The sequence below is a fragment of the Hoplias malabaricus genome, chromosome 12, assembly GCF_029633855.1.
Source record: "Hoplias malabaricus isolate fHopMal1 chromosome 12, fHopMal1.hap1, whole genome shotgun sequence".
In the NCBI taxonomy this organism is placed as follows: Eukaryota; Metazoa; Chordata; class Actinopteri; order Characiformes; family Erythrinidae; genus Hoplias; species Hoplias malabaricus.
Window position 1 is genome coordinate 4,910,128 of NC_089811.1, and position 16,690 is coordinate 4,926,817.

The following is a 16,690-nucleotide window of genomic DNA, read 5'->3' on the forward strand; positions in this document are numbered from 1 at the left end:
TCTGAATCTTGGTGAGTTATTCATACACAGATCATATACAAGCTTCAGTAATCGTCTTATTTCACTTGTGTTTGTTTTAGTGTGTATGAGATTACAGGCACAAGCCATGTGTTCGTTTGTTAACTTAATTTCCCCCTGATTACAGGGAAGTAATTTGATCCTGCTTTCCCTGCAATGTGAGAACGGAACAGTTCCTTAATGTTTTGTGACTGAATTATTCCTGTAGTTTGACTTAAAGCTTGATAAAGTGGTTCTTATATTAAAGTGTGAATGATCAGCGAGAGACTTGTGAAGTTGGTAGGTCATAAAATAACAGTTTCCGCACTCAGGTAGTGCATTGTATGTCAAAGTTTAAGTTTAAGTTTCACATTTCCCTGTGGAATTAGCACCTAATTACAGTCTAGGTGCATTATTATTAGTTTTATTATCTGGGAAGTGCACTATGTAGGGAGTATGACACTATTTGGGATGTGGCGTGAACTCCTCTACTGACTGAGTCAGACGAACTGAGCTCTGTTTACAAACGTGACACGGATAAAGAGGTCAGGGCTCCATACTTATATGTCTTTTATTTTAAAGTCTGAGCTGTGTTAATGTCTGATCACTGTTTGAAGATAATTAAGAAAATTAGTGGATGAAGGCTTTAAGTCTTATAGTCTAATGCTGAAAGGACAAGAAAAGACTGAAGGTAAGAGGGCAGAGGTCAGACTGAGACAGATGGAGAGAGAGAACGAGAGTGTCCGCAGACCTAAGCCTGTAATTGTATCTGTAACGAGAAACCATTACAAGGTTTTGTGGCTTTGATGTTGTTGTTATTGTTGTTGTTTATTGGTCACTTTTGCACATTGTCAACCATCTATCTATCTATCTATCTATCTATCTATCTATCTATCTATCTATATTAATAAATAAATAAGCAGATGAATAAATAGCCTTCCAGAAAACATGCTTTAAGAGACCCCAGGAAAAGATCTACAGGGTCTACAGGTTATTAATTGAAGCTGTGCTCACCACTGTGTGACACTCGGCCTCCAGTAATGACCACTGCACTGACCACTGAACTAATGGGACGCAGAACAGAGAGAAATACTGAGAATAATCCACACGCTTTAGCATAGTAAAAAGCAACAAATTTCATCTGCTGTGGTAATTAGTAGGACTCTGGGTAGTGATAAACTCAAGTGGACATGAAGCCACAAGCACATTTCTGGACACACTGGACCAAAAAGCTAAACAGAAGTAGAGTAGAAGTATGATGAGCAACAGATGGACTTCAGTCTGTAATTATAGAACTACACAGTGCTACTGTTTGGTGACTGGAGCTGAGACGTGAATATAGAGAGAATGATGTCATGTTTTGGTTGATAGTTGTATACAGTGTGTATTTTATGACATTTAGCAGATGCTATCCAGCTTTTTAATCGTGTTATATATCCAGCCAGATGCAGAGTTAGGAGTGTTGTCACGTACTCTGATAGGTTAGAGCATAGTGTCCCTGCCCGAGCTGAGAATCAGTAATCGAGAATTATTTAGTAAAACTTTGCATGTGATGTCTACTGTTAGACTCCCTTCATCATTTACGTGAGGCTACAGAGGGACTGTCTTTTTGCTTCTGTGTGTGTCTGGTGGAATGCAGTGTTTTTAAGGTGGTATCAAAGCTGAGCTGGGGACAATCTCGGATAAATAGAGACTATAAATCTCTTATCTGATGTCTGTGCTAAGGAAAGATGGAACCATATTCTCATTAGCATTAAAATTAACAGCTGGATTTTGACACTTACTTTTAGATCTGATTTATTTTGTTTTTTCTACTGTTCTCTACAGGTTTAGACTATGAGTGTAAAGTTAAACATGGTCTGTAAGTGTGATGTCAGTCAGTGATATCTGTGCTGCCCCCTGCTGCTGTGGCATGGTTTTGTCACGGTGCTGTGTTGGAGTGTGTTTGGAAAAGTGCTGATTCAGCTCATCCCTGAGAAAGCCCTGAGTCTGGAAACTGGATGCTGTTCCAAGCTTTACACACTCACTCACACACACACCCACAAAAGATCTGTCAAGCATGCCATTAGCACACAAGGACAATGAGAAATGTCTCTATCTCTATCCTTCTCACTATCCTCTGTCTCCAATTCTATCTCTCCTGTTCTCTCTCTCTCTCTCTCTCTCTCTCTCTCTCTCTCTCTCTCTCTCTCTCTCTCTCTGTCTCTCTCTAATCTTGCAGTTAACTCAGATTGTATCTGACACTTTTATCATTGTTCCTCATCTGCTCCTATTAGCGCAGTATAAACTGATTCACCTCCAGTCTGACTGCCTCTCTGAGACTTCTCTGAGCTGATTCTGGATTTCTTTGAGCTGCATTCTAACAGCTCATTGCCTCTTGAGTGAAGATGAACAGTATTTACTTTAGTAGTATGTTTCATTATTAATTTTTATAGAGTATACAGTCATTATTATAAAACTAAGAACAAACTAAAACTTATAAAATTGTTTTAAACTTTCTGCAGAAAGTGGGACTGCCCTTGGTACTCATTTTCTTTACAGTTAATGGGTTCTTTTCGCAACCCAACACTGGGTCCAATAGAAACAAACCCAGCAGCTGGGTAGAAAAAACAACCCAGCATTTTTTAGAGTATAGGTATATGAGAATGTGCCCATCATCTCTTCTCAACGCACCGGTAATGTTGCTCAAAACATCCGGGCCTCTTTAAGAATAACACATCACAGTTTTCCATCTCTTTCTCAGCAGAAAGGTGTGACTTTGGCCCTTCTCCGGTTCTGATGGCAGACGGTAGGCAGCCTGAGGACAGCGCCCCCCAGTGGGCATCATCTGGAGCGCAGGGGTCAGCCAGCCCGGTGGGCCACGGAGAAAACGGATTCTCCTACAGGGCCTGCCAGCCTGGAGCTGCCCACCCTGGACCTGCTGCCTCATATGCTAAAGAGAATGGCTTTAATGGAGACCTGTCATCTGGCCATGCGGTCACTGCAGGTAGGACCCCGAGGGGCTGTTCAGCAATCATCTCTCTGTAGCATGCTCAGATAGCAGGTGTGTAGATGATGTTCTGTGGGTGGGGCTGTCACTTGTTTAGCAGCCAGTGATTGACGAGATCTGGTCCTAATGTCAAATGTAAAATACAAAATGAATGAATACTATTTTTAAGAAATACTTTCTTGGTAATGGAATCGGTTTTTTGGTTCTTAAAAGTTTCCGGAGAGCTTTATTTTGACACTATGCTCTGTCATGATTTCAGATGAGTTTCAGGACTCCAGTTACCTGGAGTAACCCTTTTCTGACAGCTGTACATCTGCATAATACCGAGCTTCTTTCAAATGATGTTCTTGTACTATCGAAAGACTGAGTTAATCCTAACCGCTGCTACAGTTTAAGTCTGGATTGGCAGGAAAATGATGTTTAATATCCAAAAGTATACAGAAATCTGCATATTCAAGCTTTAATCTGAAAGGTATTGTGTAATAAGGGGGTGGCTGACTAATTCTCCTGGGTAACCTATCACTAGATATTGGAACATTAGTGCAGGTTGTGTTGTCACTCAGCTTCACCACTCCAGCCCATCCCAAAGCTCTTTGGTAGAACACACTGTAATGTTCTTGTGGCTGGTGTTAGGTTTCCCAGAGGAGCTAAAGGCTTTATTGGAGCAAACCACCATTTTATGACATGATAGACCTGTAATTGGATGTTTTGAACATTGTCGCTGTCCAAGGAAAAGGCATCTGCATTTTTTGTGGATTATTAGTTTACTGAGCACAGCACCTGACCTTCACACTGTGTGAAAACTTCATGAAGAATGAACTGATAGAAATGCTCCAAAATTACTTTGGGTTGGGAAGAAGCAAAAGAAAAAAACTATAAATAGATATTATTTTGGAGATATATGGTAATCTTTGGACAGTGACAATGACAATAAGCTGCTTGCTGTGTTTGTGCTTTTGTCCTACTTGTTTTCTGTTGCTTACAACTGTTCTGTCTAACCCCGATGAGGATGGTTTCTTGTTTTGAGTCTTGGTAGTTTCTCTCAGTGGTTCTTTCTTATGATATTTCTTTTGAGTTTTCGTTCTTCTCTGTGGTGTTTCTCCTCTTGAGTCTTGTATTTTCTCAGTGTTGTTACTCATGGGCTCTTAGGGAGTTGCCACCGTCTCAGTGTTGATGGACTTGCTTTCCTGGAATGCTGGTTTGGCACAATTTCTTTTGTATTGCTCTGAATAAGCAGCATTTTGACTAGTGCTTAACTGGAGTGAATCATTTTGAACCCAGTTTCAGAAGCTTGTGGATGAAACCTTGAGAAAATGAACCCTGTCTTCTGAATTGTTGGCGTAAGGTTTTAATATTTCACTAGGTTTGGAATTCCATATGCACTCAGCTCTTGACCTGGTTGGTCATTTAAAATCAAAACTTGTGAGGTTTTGATTGACTTCAATTTTCGGAGAATCTTTTATTTCACAAACTCAAAGGACCCAGAGCTTCAGATGCTGGTGTTTGTGCCGCGATAATGAAGCAGCATCACGGGGAAACGAGAGGAAACCTCTGTCTTTCCCAGAGAAGGTTTACATTTATATTTAATGCTTGACAGAAATGAAAAGAAAGACGTAAGGGGGCGAAAGAGAGTGGGAAGAGGCACAGAGTGCCTCATGACTTTAACGATTTCAATAAGGAGAAGTTGCCATTCGAACTAAGATGTAGGAGTGGGAGAAATAGCAGTCTGATAATGACGTTGTGGCACACTAGAGTTGCTCCCTCTCTTTCTCCATCTGGTTGATATGAGGCTGGAAAATGAGGCGGCGGATGTGGATCTCTGGTGTCAACATAAATAGAAGGTAAAGGCAAAAGATTGCAGGATGGGGAACAATGGGCCAGGCAGAGCGAACTGGAGGATACCGGCTGCCATGGCAACTCCTAGCAGTAAGCTGTAGAGCTTGGGGAAAAGGACAACACACACATACACACACACACACACACACACACACACACACACACACACACACAAAGATCAAGGGCAGGACTGGGACTGGGACCCCTTATTTACCACTCTAATGATGGAGTGTGAACATACAGGGAACAGCTTTTGACTCCCACACACTGGGAGATACTGTACCCACTCACACTGTAATAAAGCCACACGCAAAGACCCTGCTATTTTCATGTTTTAATAATGTAACAAGAATGTTATTGGATTTTTTGCCTTTCCCTTTATTTTGAAAAACCCGCAGGAATCCCATATTTTATTTTATTTTATTTATTTATTTATTTTGCATTAGCGTGTATATATAGGTAGAAAGTGCCAATCAGCTTCTTCCATAGGTTAGGACTTCAGGAGCTGGATAGAAGGTCTTAAAGCAACCATAGGTAGTAGTTTAACCTTAAAATTACAGCTTCAAAATCATTGTGATGCTTCACTGATCTGGAACAGGTAGAACATGGCCTCTGTCAATTACAAAGCATTATAGAACTATGTAACTTCTGGAAGCAAGTAGGAACCTACCAGTCACATTTATTTAATTTTCCAACAATGGTGCCCAAACACTGTTCTAGATTGTTCTGGCACACTTCATTCCATGTTAGCATCCAAAACTATCATGTTTTTAACACACACACACACACACACACATAGAACATAATTAACCCGTCTTTGTTTCTTAGTTGGGACTTATTTTGTCATAATAATAAATTGGTCAGATTTCAGTTTTAAAAAATGGAACACAGTGGGGACAACTCTAAAATAGCCAGTATTAAATTGTCACATGTAATAAATGTATGATAATCTCTGCTGCAATATTAATATAAAACAATGTCTTCAACATAAAACCATGAAGCTCATGGGCACCAGTGTCAGTGTAGTGCTAACATAATATTGTAAGTCCTATCAGTGCACTTGCAAAAATATCACTGTAATAGAGATTTTATTATTATTATTATTATTTTTATTATTATTTTTAGATTTTATGCTTGAACTGAAAACCTTTTATCTAATAATCTTAAGCCCGATTTATGCAAATGACTGTGTCTTAATACACAGTGTACAGACATGAAAGAAATATAAATTAAAAAAAGAAAGAAATTCCTGTGTTGGTGAAACTGTCTTCTGAAGATGTTTAAGGCAGTTGTCCCAGTGGTCTGTATGTTTATGAGTTTTTTACATTAATTTTCCATAGTTATATAACTGTAGCGACATTAACGCTTAACAGTATTGAACAGTGATGGGATTAGTATAATGCTCATGTGCTTATAACAGCTAGATTAAATGTCTTTGAAAGTCTTTGACCAACAGTGGTCAGCATTTGAATCCTAATGAATTCCTTCAGCATTACATAACTAATCTCTTCATTTAGCTGGACCTGTAGGGCGTTAGAATAGGCTACGTGACACCTGCATAATGTTTTCACGACAACTGGTATGAAGGGGCATATGGCCAATGCTTTTATCCAGAGTGACCTACAGTTCCCGAGGCTACTAGTGCTGCTCTGAAGGCAGTGATATCAGGGAAGCACTGCTGGAATTTAGTTAAATTTAGGACACCTTCAGAAGTGTTCCATAATCATATATTATCACCCACTCCTATGGTGAAATGATAGGGGCAAGGGGTGAAATGGGGTTGACCCTGATTCTGAATATAATTAATTTTGGTGTCAAGAAACAAATAGGTGAACGCCCGTTGTATACAATGTAGTAAACGTTGAGTGTTTTTGTTGCCTGGGTCACAATAAAAATCAATAAAATATGGGTCACTTGAAAAGATTTTTAAAAAACCCTGCCCTAAACCAGTAGACGATTGATGCTTCTTGGGCCGTTGTAGAAGTTGATGCAGGTTAATGTCAGTTGTCTTGAAAGGGTTGTGTAGGTGTTCTGTAGCCTTACGAACGATGACCTACAGTAGTGTTATCTAACTCTTTAAAGCTTTGTGTCGTGACTGGAGGAGCCGTGGGTTGAGGATTGTCTGCAGTGAAGAGTGGGTGAACTCAGGATGAGAGAAGACAGAAGGGGAGGCTGCTGATGGAGAATAGAGAAAAGGAAAAATGAGAGAGAAAGACGAAAAAGAACTGAAGATTGGGAGGGGGGAGGGTCTTATAAATAGTACAAAAATGTAAAATCTGGTTGTGTTTTTACTGCCATATAACCCTGCATTAGTTTCCCTGTTCTATCGTATCACAGGTGTATTCTAAAAGCTCCTCCCTAGCTTTGATTTTGTTTCTTTTGACCCAATCAGCCACTTGAAAGGTGGAAAGCATCAGCATCTGCAGCAGCAAGGCCGCAAGCAGTGAGTCAGCACGCACACATTCTCAGCTGCTGGTGGCATTCCTCAGAACAACCTGTTCCTCTCCCACACATGAATATTCAGCATGAATTTAGCTTTGTGTTTATAAGTGCTTAGCTTTGTTTGGCCTGAGGGAAGCTGCTGGCATCTGCTGCAGCGAATGTGGAGACTCAATAAAGACCCCTTACTACAGAACCAAACCTGGAGAAACCACTGGGTGTTCAATGGGAGCCACCCTGGCTTTGGGGCATCGATTTGGGGCAAATGCCAGTCATGTACCAGAGAACAAATGTGTGTCCCTGACGTTGCTTTGAGAGACAGGAGTAGAGGACAAAGGAGCTCGAAAGAGGGAAAGAGAACGTGTTTGAGGTGGAGGGAAGGCAAAGACAAAGAAGAGCAGAAGAGAGAGGCATAGAGAAAGGTAAGGAAAAGAGATAAAGAGAGGGAGGGATGAGAGATGGAGAGAGAAAAGCCTGAAAGAAGGGGGAGAGGCAAGATGGTAGCAAGAAAGAGGGATCAGGGAGCAAGAGGTGGGAAATAGTAAGAGGCAAGGAAGGAACAAAGAAGGATGGAGAAATGGAAAAGAGAAATGCAGGGATGAGGGAGAGAAAGGAAAGAGGAAGGGAGCGAGGGGAAGGGAGAAAAGTGTTGGACAAAGAAAATGAAAGGCGGGCAGAAGAGAGAATTGGAAAGGCAAAGGTTATGAAGAGAGAAAAAGAAAAGCAGAGGAAGTAGAGAAAGAATATTGGGAAGAAGTGAGAGTAAAGAGGACAGAAGATGGAGAGAAACAAGGAAAATGTGGGAAGAGTATGGGAAAAGGGAAGCAGAAAAAAGATAAGTGATAAAGACAGAGAAAGCAGGAAGGTAGTGAGACAGAGGAGAGATAGAGAGAACCCAAGGCAGGGAAGGGAGAGGAAGTGAGGGAGTGAATTGCACCTATTGAATGGGTGCAGACTTGGTCCTTGGTGTGATTTAGACTGATTCATACTGAAATGTGTGGTGACCTTGAGCTCCAGCGGCTCAGCCTTCAGACCAATTCCAGCTTTTTTTCTGCTTTTAAGATTTATCACAGGGAGAGGAGCTCTGACTCATTCCGAGTTTCTGAGGAGTACTCAAAGACTTTCTTTGGTAATGTTACAAAAGAGCACAGCACAGACTGGCCCTGTCATTGGAGACTGTGAATTTGATCCTCGATGCATAAGACCAGTAGTCCAAAATGGAACAGCTGGCTTTGCTTGCTTTGTGGGTGCCCCCCCATCTCTCTGCTTATTACTCTAGGTAGCACTGATGTCCGTCAGCTGATGTGACAGATCTGGGCAGTTTACATCCTTCTAAAGCATGTTGAGCTGTTCAGTGACATTGTATTATATGTGGCATTTTGGAAAGGTAACCACTGAGAAATGAGGACGTTGGTAAACATTCATAGATGTTTTTTTTTTAATTAGAAACAAGGTGAGTAACAGTCTAACAAAAAAAAAAAACAAAAAAAAAAACAAAGAGATCAGAACTGCATTGTTGTAACTCCAAATACCAGAACAGACTTAACTCATATGAAAAAGAACCAATGACTGACAACACAAGGAACAAGGGAACTGTGTAAATGCACACCCCAATGGCAATGACGTATGACCCATAACATGTAACATGGCATAAAATATATCAGAAATGGGTGGGGCAAGACGACACACAAGGAGACAGGAGCACATTGAATGGAAAATGAACTAACAGCACATGGCAGACAAAACCAAAAACACAGGGAAGACATAGCGAAAAGTGAACAAGGTCTGGAACTGAAACAAAGCGAGACAGCAAAGGAAAGCATATAAACAAGACAGAGGAGAAGGAGTGGGTTGTTCTGGCCTCACGTGTCTAGGAGGAAGCACATGATCGCCCCACCTTAGGGAGGCTGGTGTACTGTGTGCCTTCGGGGGACGCTCACAGATGTGTGGAATAGGCGATGAATAATAATAATTATTATGGAGAAAGCTTCTTACAGTTTCATGCAGTAACTCAGCAAAGGAGCTTTTAGAGGCATTAAATTGCTCAGATGTCTGGTTCCTGTCACCACTGAACAACTCTGACTCAGCAGGTTTCTCTAAAACCTGGCAGTTAAAGATTTGATCACTCTCAGTGACTCTGCATTCTTAAATTTATGCTGAAATTTGGAAAGACTGGTGGACTTCCAATTCAAATAAATGCAGAATCAGGACTGTATACTTGAAGCTAATGATGGAGGGATGAGAATGCTTCCCTAATCTGAATGCAGGCAGAAACAGCAGCAGGAGCAGCACCACACATGCGGTGAGTCAGTAACACACACACACTGTCGGTGGCAGTATCCACAGCCAAGGCATGCTGAGTGTACACTCATCCTGGGCCTAGGCGGCCGGTTGCCGTGGAAACAGCAGCGCTCTCCGGGCCGACAGCAGCCGTTTTTTTTTCCCTCTTGTTCATTTTTTGGCAGCCAGGCGCGGCCGAGGGTGAAAGCATTCTGCACTGAACAGCCATACATGCACCACGGGCTTCTGGGTAAGCACCTCGTTTAGCGGCGTCTGCTGAGGTTTCATGACTTCCATGTGGTTTGTAGATTTTTGGAGCCTGGCTGAGATTAAGACTGTGTGTAATGACATGTTGCTTCTCTTTCGGGGGTCTTTAGATTAGCGGTGATATTCTGTCCAAGGAGAATGAGCATACACTGTGTGCCTGTGGCAGATTTGTTTTGTGTGGACAAGACATGCATTTCTCTGTCACTGTCTGGTCCTAAAATAATTTGGGGTTTTCTGGGGAGTTCCAGACCCTTTCTGTAGGTCTGTATATTGTATGTTAACTTAAGTTTAGTGCATTTATGCTTGTCATATCTAATGAGGACTCATTGTATTTCTACGGCATGCTTTTTTTTCTGTCAAGTCCTAGCCCTTACTGTTGCCATTGTCTGGGGTCCTGTGCTGGGTTTTCTGGGGGGTTTCAGATCCTTTTCTCTGTTTTTTAATTTATTTAATTTTTTATTTTTTTTACTCTAGCTTGTATTATGACAGATAGTGACACATTTCTTCAGCCTCTGATAAGAACAGACTGAGGAATGAGGCAGGGCTTAGGTCTAGTACAGATGTACTGCCAATACGTAATGAGGAGGCACTGTGTATGGCAAGCTGATTTTGTACTGACAAGTCAAACTTCATTCTACCCTCTTTTTACTTCTTCTGGGGTTCAGAAAAACCCATTTTGGAGGTTTTTGGAGTCTAACTAATATGACGACAGAGGTGTTTCTTTTGTCTCTGGTTAGAGGAGGCTGACTGCAGCAGGGCTTTCTGTATAATGAGTATAATGAGGATGTGGGTACATTGTACATCTACGGTGGTGTTAGTGTTGATCATTGTGTCTCATAATTCCCACTCAGAGTCCCAAATGGGTGTCTGTGAAAGAAATGTAGGTTTCCAGTCCTTCTTGTGAATATATTGTAGCGTACCTGGTGTGAGCACTGCACTACAACATACACCTGGGCAAAAGACAGGGACCATGATTCGTCTTTTTAGATACCAGTCAAAACAACCATTTATTAACAAATTGTTAATTGTTCCAGGGAGATTGGATATAAGACACTGTTAATCTTTGGGGGATAGTGAGATCTGAAACAGATCACCCAAGAATGTTTGTGTCCCTCCTTTCTTTGTAAGAAGACAGCTCAATGATATGGGTCTGAAAGGATGTGGTGCTGTCAAGGAGCCCACCAGAGAATAAACCATGCGACTGCTGTTTCTCACCCTCACTGGATGTGATGGTGGTTACTCAGAACTTGGTTGCCTTTTCTGCTTCTCTACTGAAGGTGCAGTCCCTGTGATTTCTGTGAAAAAATCTACTAAAAAAAATCTTCCAAAAAGAATGGAAGGATGCAATTTGAAGCATAGATACAATCACTAAAATAATAATAAATAATTATTAAATAATATGTTTTCGCATAATTCTAAATAATCACAAGTTATGTGGCTCTTTTTTTTTAAGAGAAATGTAATCAAATCTGGACGCTGAATTTTTCACCGTATCGTATGAAGACGTGTTGGTCCAGGATCTGATCGGAATAGCTGAGGTGGGACTGTGGTAGTGTGCTGCCCATGGCTAATCAAGATGCATTGTGTGTCTGTTGCAAAGCTGCTTTTTGTCTCAGAAGAGAACATTAGTGCGTTGTAAACAAGTGAGCTGCAGTCTGTTCTCTGTGTGAGCTTTGGCTGAATGGAGCGCTGTGATGTAACGCTGTCTGAGCTGACCCTGATGAGTGTAATGCAGAGAGATTTGGGTTTGGGGCTTATTTATTACAGTTACAGATATTTAAGATCAGGAAAAAACAGTCAAGCTTTTGATTATATGACTTTATATGGTGTGTGTGTGTGTGTGTGTGTGTGTGTGTGTGTGTGTGTGTGTGAGAGAGAGAGAGAGAGAGAGAGAGAGAGAGAGAGAGAGAGAGAGAGAGAGAGAGAGAGATGTGTTTACATTAATATACACTGTCTGATTAGCATTCCGAGTGTATCTTGAGGCGAGTGGTCCAGTTTTGGGGGTGGAGTCTGTTTTAGGGCTCGTCTGTCTGGTGTCTGGTGTCTGGTGTCTGTGCTGATGATGCAGCAGTTTCAGACACAAAGACTCAGACGAACTGCCACATCTGTCCAGACATTCACACCGGGACTCCGCCACGAGTGGATGTTTAAAGCAGCAGGTGCCAGTTGTCGTGTCGATGACAAGTGTGTAAACATGATGAATTAGACAAGTGTTACAGAATGCTGTTAAGATCCTTTTTTACTGAATGAAAAACACAGCCCATAGGTCAGACATGTCACAGTGTTCATTTAGATCATGTTTTTAATTTCAAATATATATATATTTAACAAAATTGTACACATCTATTGGATATTTTTCCATTGTACAGAGATATCTGCCACGATCCCCGAGCATTATTCTGGTGTTAAGGGGGTGGGGCCATTTAAATGACTCCCAGCATGCCCTGCAGTCATATCAGTAAGGGACTGTATGCTGTTATTTGTTGTCGTTGAAGTAGTGTGAAGGTGTGTTTTTGGTCTGAGGTTGTGGTACTGCGCTGGAGGCTTTACTGAGCCTTTAATGAGGTTGTTGTGCATTTCCTCAAAGAGCATTCTACATATAACACTATGCTGTCCTCACCTTCTTCAGTGCCTTTTTACAGAACCGTAGCCATGTTTCTGAAGAAGTAGAAACAAACAAACAAACAAACAAATGTTATTTGTGAAATAACACATTCACTTTCCCTTACACTGACCCTCACTTTTCCCTCAATACAATTATACATTCACTCTGTTAACCTATTCACTCCGTGCACTTGCAGTGAAGGAACAGTCCAGTGAGTGAATGGGTTATTGCATTGCATGAATGAGGAATTGTATTGAGTGAATGGATTAGTGAAGGGAGTGAATGGAGCACATTTGCTCTGGGGTGATGAGAGAGCATTACTGTCTTAATCTGTTTGGTTATGAAATGAATTCAAGATCAAAGAGAGGAAAGGATTTATGGAATAAATGTATCTCTCAGCCTCCTTCTTTCCTACTGTCTCTACTCTTCTATCTCTAGTTAATTCCAGCCATTTTTTCTTCTCTCTCTCTCTCTCTCTCTCTCTCTCTCTCTCTCTCTCTCTCTCTCTCTGTCTCTCATATTGTATTGTACCCTTTTATGTTCCTGGCTATACCACACTTGACTCATCTTTGTTAGCCCCAACAATAATGAGGTGTGTGGGCGTGGATCCGCAATTACAGAACACACTTATCTGCTACTGTTTTAATTGCATTGCAGGGAACAGCTCGAGCTCAGGGCTGAACATCACGGTTAAAGAAATACATCTCCCTAAACACCACCATAGACAACATCATTCAGAACTCTACCATAGTACATATGGTTATTGAGCCCCTCTGGGTCAACAGCTACGTGCCGTAATGTCCACATGACTTCACTCACTTTGTGATCAAATAATTAATTGAAGAAATAGTTTACTGAAAGACATTCTGCCTGAAGTTGGCAGCTCTGAGTTTGTGCTGGAGCTACATTTCTAATGCCATCTACAAGTAAAAACATGTTTTGCTGATTCTTAATTGGAAAATAAATACATTGCAGAATATTGCATTTGTTTAACCCAAGTCTAAAGTTGTCAAACTGGCTCAAACAAACAGTACTCACTTTCACCCTCGAAAGACGTTATCAATTTACAATAAATAAACAAAAATCACTCACTCTCACACAATTAATATGTTATTAACAGAAAATTAATGTATAATCATCACTCATCACTGCTCTCTAAAGATATTAAGAGACATCACATACACAGATGTACATATGGTTCTGGCACTTTGTTTATCAGTCAAGGTTGGGTCCTTATTTTCTTCTCCAGTGGCCTATTTCAATTATATTTTCTCTAAACTGTTCCTTTAAAAAAGCTGGTTATATGAACCTGCAGGACGCATTAGCGTAAGTAGTACTAAGGGTAATTTTATTTCCTTTATTTCATGTTCTCTTCTGAGTCTAGGTGGGATTCGCTGCATGTTCACACACGTGTGTGTGGGTGTGTGGGTGGGTGGGTGCTTAAATGTGCTGGGCTGTGTGGACGCTGTGCCTAAAGAAACCCACCAGCACAAAAGAACACTCAACAGATTACAGACTGCAACATACAGAATGTGGGAAGATGAAATGGCACTGAACCACAGTAAAGGTTTTTATAGAGGTTTGACGTAATGCCTCATAGCAGCACGGAGCAATGCTAAAACTACAAATCATCCCGGAATAATTCATAAACAAAATCCCCTTTGAAGGCTGTGAAGAGATGGCTTGGGATATTTTCTCTGAGTAAGAAATTTAACAGATCTATAGAGAACCTCATATCATTATTGTGATTAGAGTCAGAACAGCACAGTGATTTAATTACATCGGTAGTATGTAATGTTAGAAGCCGAGCAGCACTTGTTTAACTGTGCTGTACCAAAAAGGGATTTCATTGTTTCGATTCAGTTCTTTTTCAGTTTTTCAATTTTGAATTGTATTTTTTTTTTTGCAATTTGTAATTGTATAATTTTCCTATGTGTCGGGACTTCTGTTTCCATATCATTCATTCATCCATGCATTATCTGTAACCGCTTATCCAGTTCAGGGTCGTGGTGGGTTCAGAGCCTACCTGGAATCATTGGGCGCAAGGTGGGAATACACCCTGGAGGGGGCGCCAGTCCTTCACAGGGCAACACAGACACACACACATTCACTCACACACTCACACCTACACTCACACTTTTGAGTCTCCGTCTTTGAGTCACTTTTGCGCCACGCAGACACAGAGAGAACACACCACACTCCTCACAGACAGTCACCCGGAGGAAACCCACGCGGACACAGAGAGAACACACCACACTCCTCACAGACAGTCACCCGGAGGAAACCCACGCTGAGACAGAGAGAACACACCAAACTTATCACAGACAGTCACCCGGAGCGGGACTCGAACCCACACCTGCTGCACCACCGTGCCGCCCTCTTTCCATATCAATAGTCATAATTTGTCATTTGTAATATCATTGTTATCATATCCAGCAACTTAACTGGACACCATCATTTAAATTCATGTCATGTTTCTCTATTAAACTGTACCAGCAATGAAAACAGCAGGAGTGTGATGATTCGGACGTGCAATTTCTATAACTGGACGGCTCCAGTCTCCATTATGTATATATCCCATTAGTTATTAACTATAAGGGCTTTGTACACTCTATGCAGAACTGAAGAAGCAGGCTAAAGGAGGAAAAAAACAAGCGCACATAGAGTTCTCTGTGAACAGATGCACTTTTCATTAGCATTCTCCTGTGTTAATGCCATGCTCCATTGTAGCCCACAATCTTCTCCATGTGGAGTGGCAGTGAGTGGTGATGTCAATCATTTACAAAAATCTCACTAATGGATCATCTCACACTTAAAGAGGGATTGTTAAAATGCGATTCGATTTAGAAATTATAGATTGCTTCACACCCAGTTTCAGGCCAATGGCTGTTTACGGGACTACGCTCAGACACTTCTCGTGCTATGAAACGTATCCCTGGAGTGAAGTTTAATGGTAATGGAATAATGGTGTGAATCATGGTAATGTCTTGAGTCCCCCTAAGTTCTAAGCATTAAGAGAGTATTGATACAGAATTTACAGGGTACTGAATATTAATACTGGGTAATTACTTTGAGTAGCATGACTAAGTTCCAGGAGAGCTGAACTAAATTACACTGAAATGCTTAGCAGGTTCTAGCTGTTAACTGGGTGAGAATGTGGAACAATCTCCTAAGCACTGTGTAATTATTGTATGTTCTTAAGTACATTTTATAGAAGAGAAGCTGAGTGTGATCTTGTAGACGTTTTATATATTCTTTTGTCTGAAAGTCTGGATTTTGCACACACATCTGTGTAATGTAGCTGTAAAGTCAGGTTGAACTCAGCATTGACAGAAGAAGCCTTTAACGCACCTGACGCCTGCGTGAGTTTACAGGTGTGCAGGTGTGAGAGAGAGTGAGAGAGAGAGAGAGAGAGAGAGAGAGAGAGAGAGAGAGTGTGAGTGAGTGAGTGAGTGACTGGGTGAATGTGTGAAACAGTACACAGGTGTGTGGGTGTGAGAGAGAGAGAGAGAAAGAGAGAGAGAGAGAGAGAGAGAAAGAGAGAGAGAGAGAGAGAGAGAGAGAGAGAGAGAGACTGGGTGAATGTGTGAAACAGTCCACAGGTGTGTAGGTGTGAGAGTGAGTGAGTGAGTGACTGAGTGAGTGACTGAGTGAGTGACTGAGTGAATGACTGGGTGAATGTGTGTGTGTGTGTGTGTGTGTGTGTATGTGTGTGTGTGTGTGTGTGTGTGTGTGTGTGTGTGTGTGTGTGTGTGTGAGTGATTGGCTGAGGGTGTGATGCTCTGTGATGCTGTGACACCCTGTGGTGAGTGTGTTTCTGCCTTTTGCCTAATACTTCCAGATGGGTTCTGTTTGGGATGAATGGGTTATAGAAAATGAATGAATGAGTATTTAGATCGAATCAGATTACTGTAGTGGTTGGATTTTCTGAATTCACCATAGTATTGTCTCCTTGACATCTCTGAGAAGGAGCAGAGACTTTTTCCTGAGTTTGTGACCAGCCAATCCACAGACTGTATGTGGTATTGCTCACTAATTGGCAGTATCTCCTCTGCTCACGAGTCCTCCATCCACTGTTGCCATGACAATCCATTGCTGCCAATCCTCCTGCCATTTCTGTTCCTTATCCTTCCTTCAGAAAATGTTTTGCTCCACTGTACATCCACATAATGCACCTGAGAGGATAAAAATCCCAATGAAAAGCAGGTCTGTGAGGGACTAACTTCATCAGCTGGTTTTTCTGTTTAATTGAATGCAGCTCTTCAGAGGAACTCGAA

The 16,690-nt window shown here is 41.4% G+C and overlaps 1 protein-coding gene across 11 annotated transcripts in view; it reads left to right on the plus strand.

Annotated features, from left to right (window-relative positions):
- The window catches only part of map2 (microtubule-associated protein 2), a 71,417-nt gene that overhangs the window by 14,974 nt on the left and 39,753 nt on the right, over positions 1–16,690 (plus strand). For 9 of the 11 annotated variants that reach the window (XM_066685962.1, XM_066685965.1, XM_066685968.1 and 6 more), the window contains exon 2: positions 2,744–2,983. In XM_066685962.1, coding sequence (XP_066542059.1) covers positions 2,776–2,983 — 208 coding nt within the window. In that variant the 5' untranslated portion in view covers positions 2,744–2,775. Of the gene's footprint in view, positions 1–2,740; positions 2,984–9,754; positions 9,792–16,690 lie in introns of those variants that run through there. The other 2 variants (XM_066685963.1, XM_066685971.1) reach the window with 2 other exon arrangements.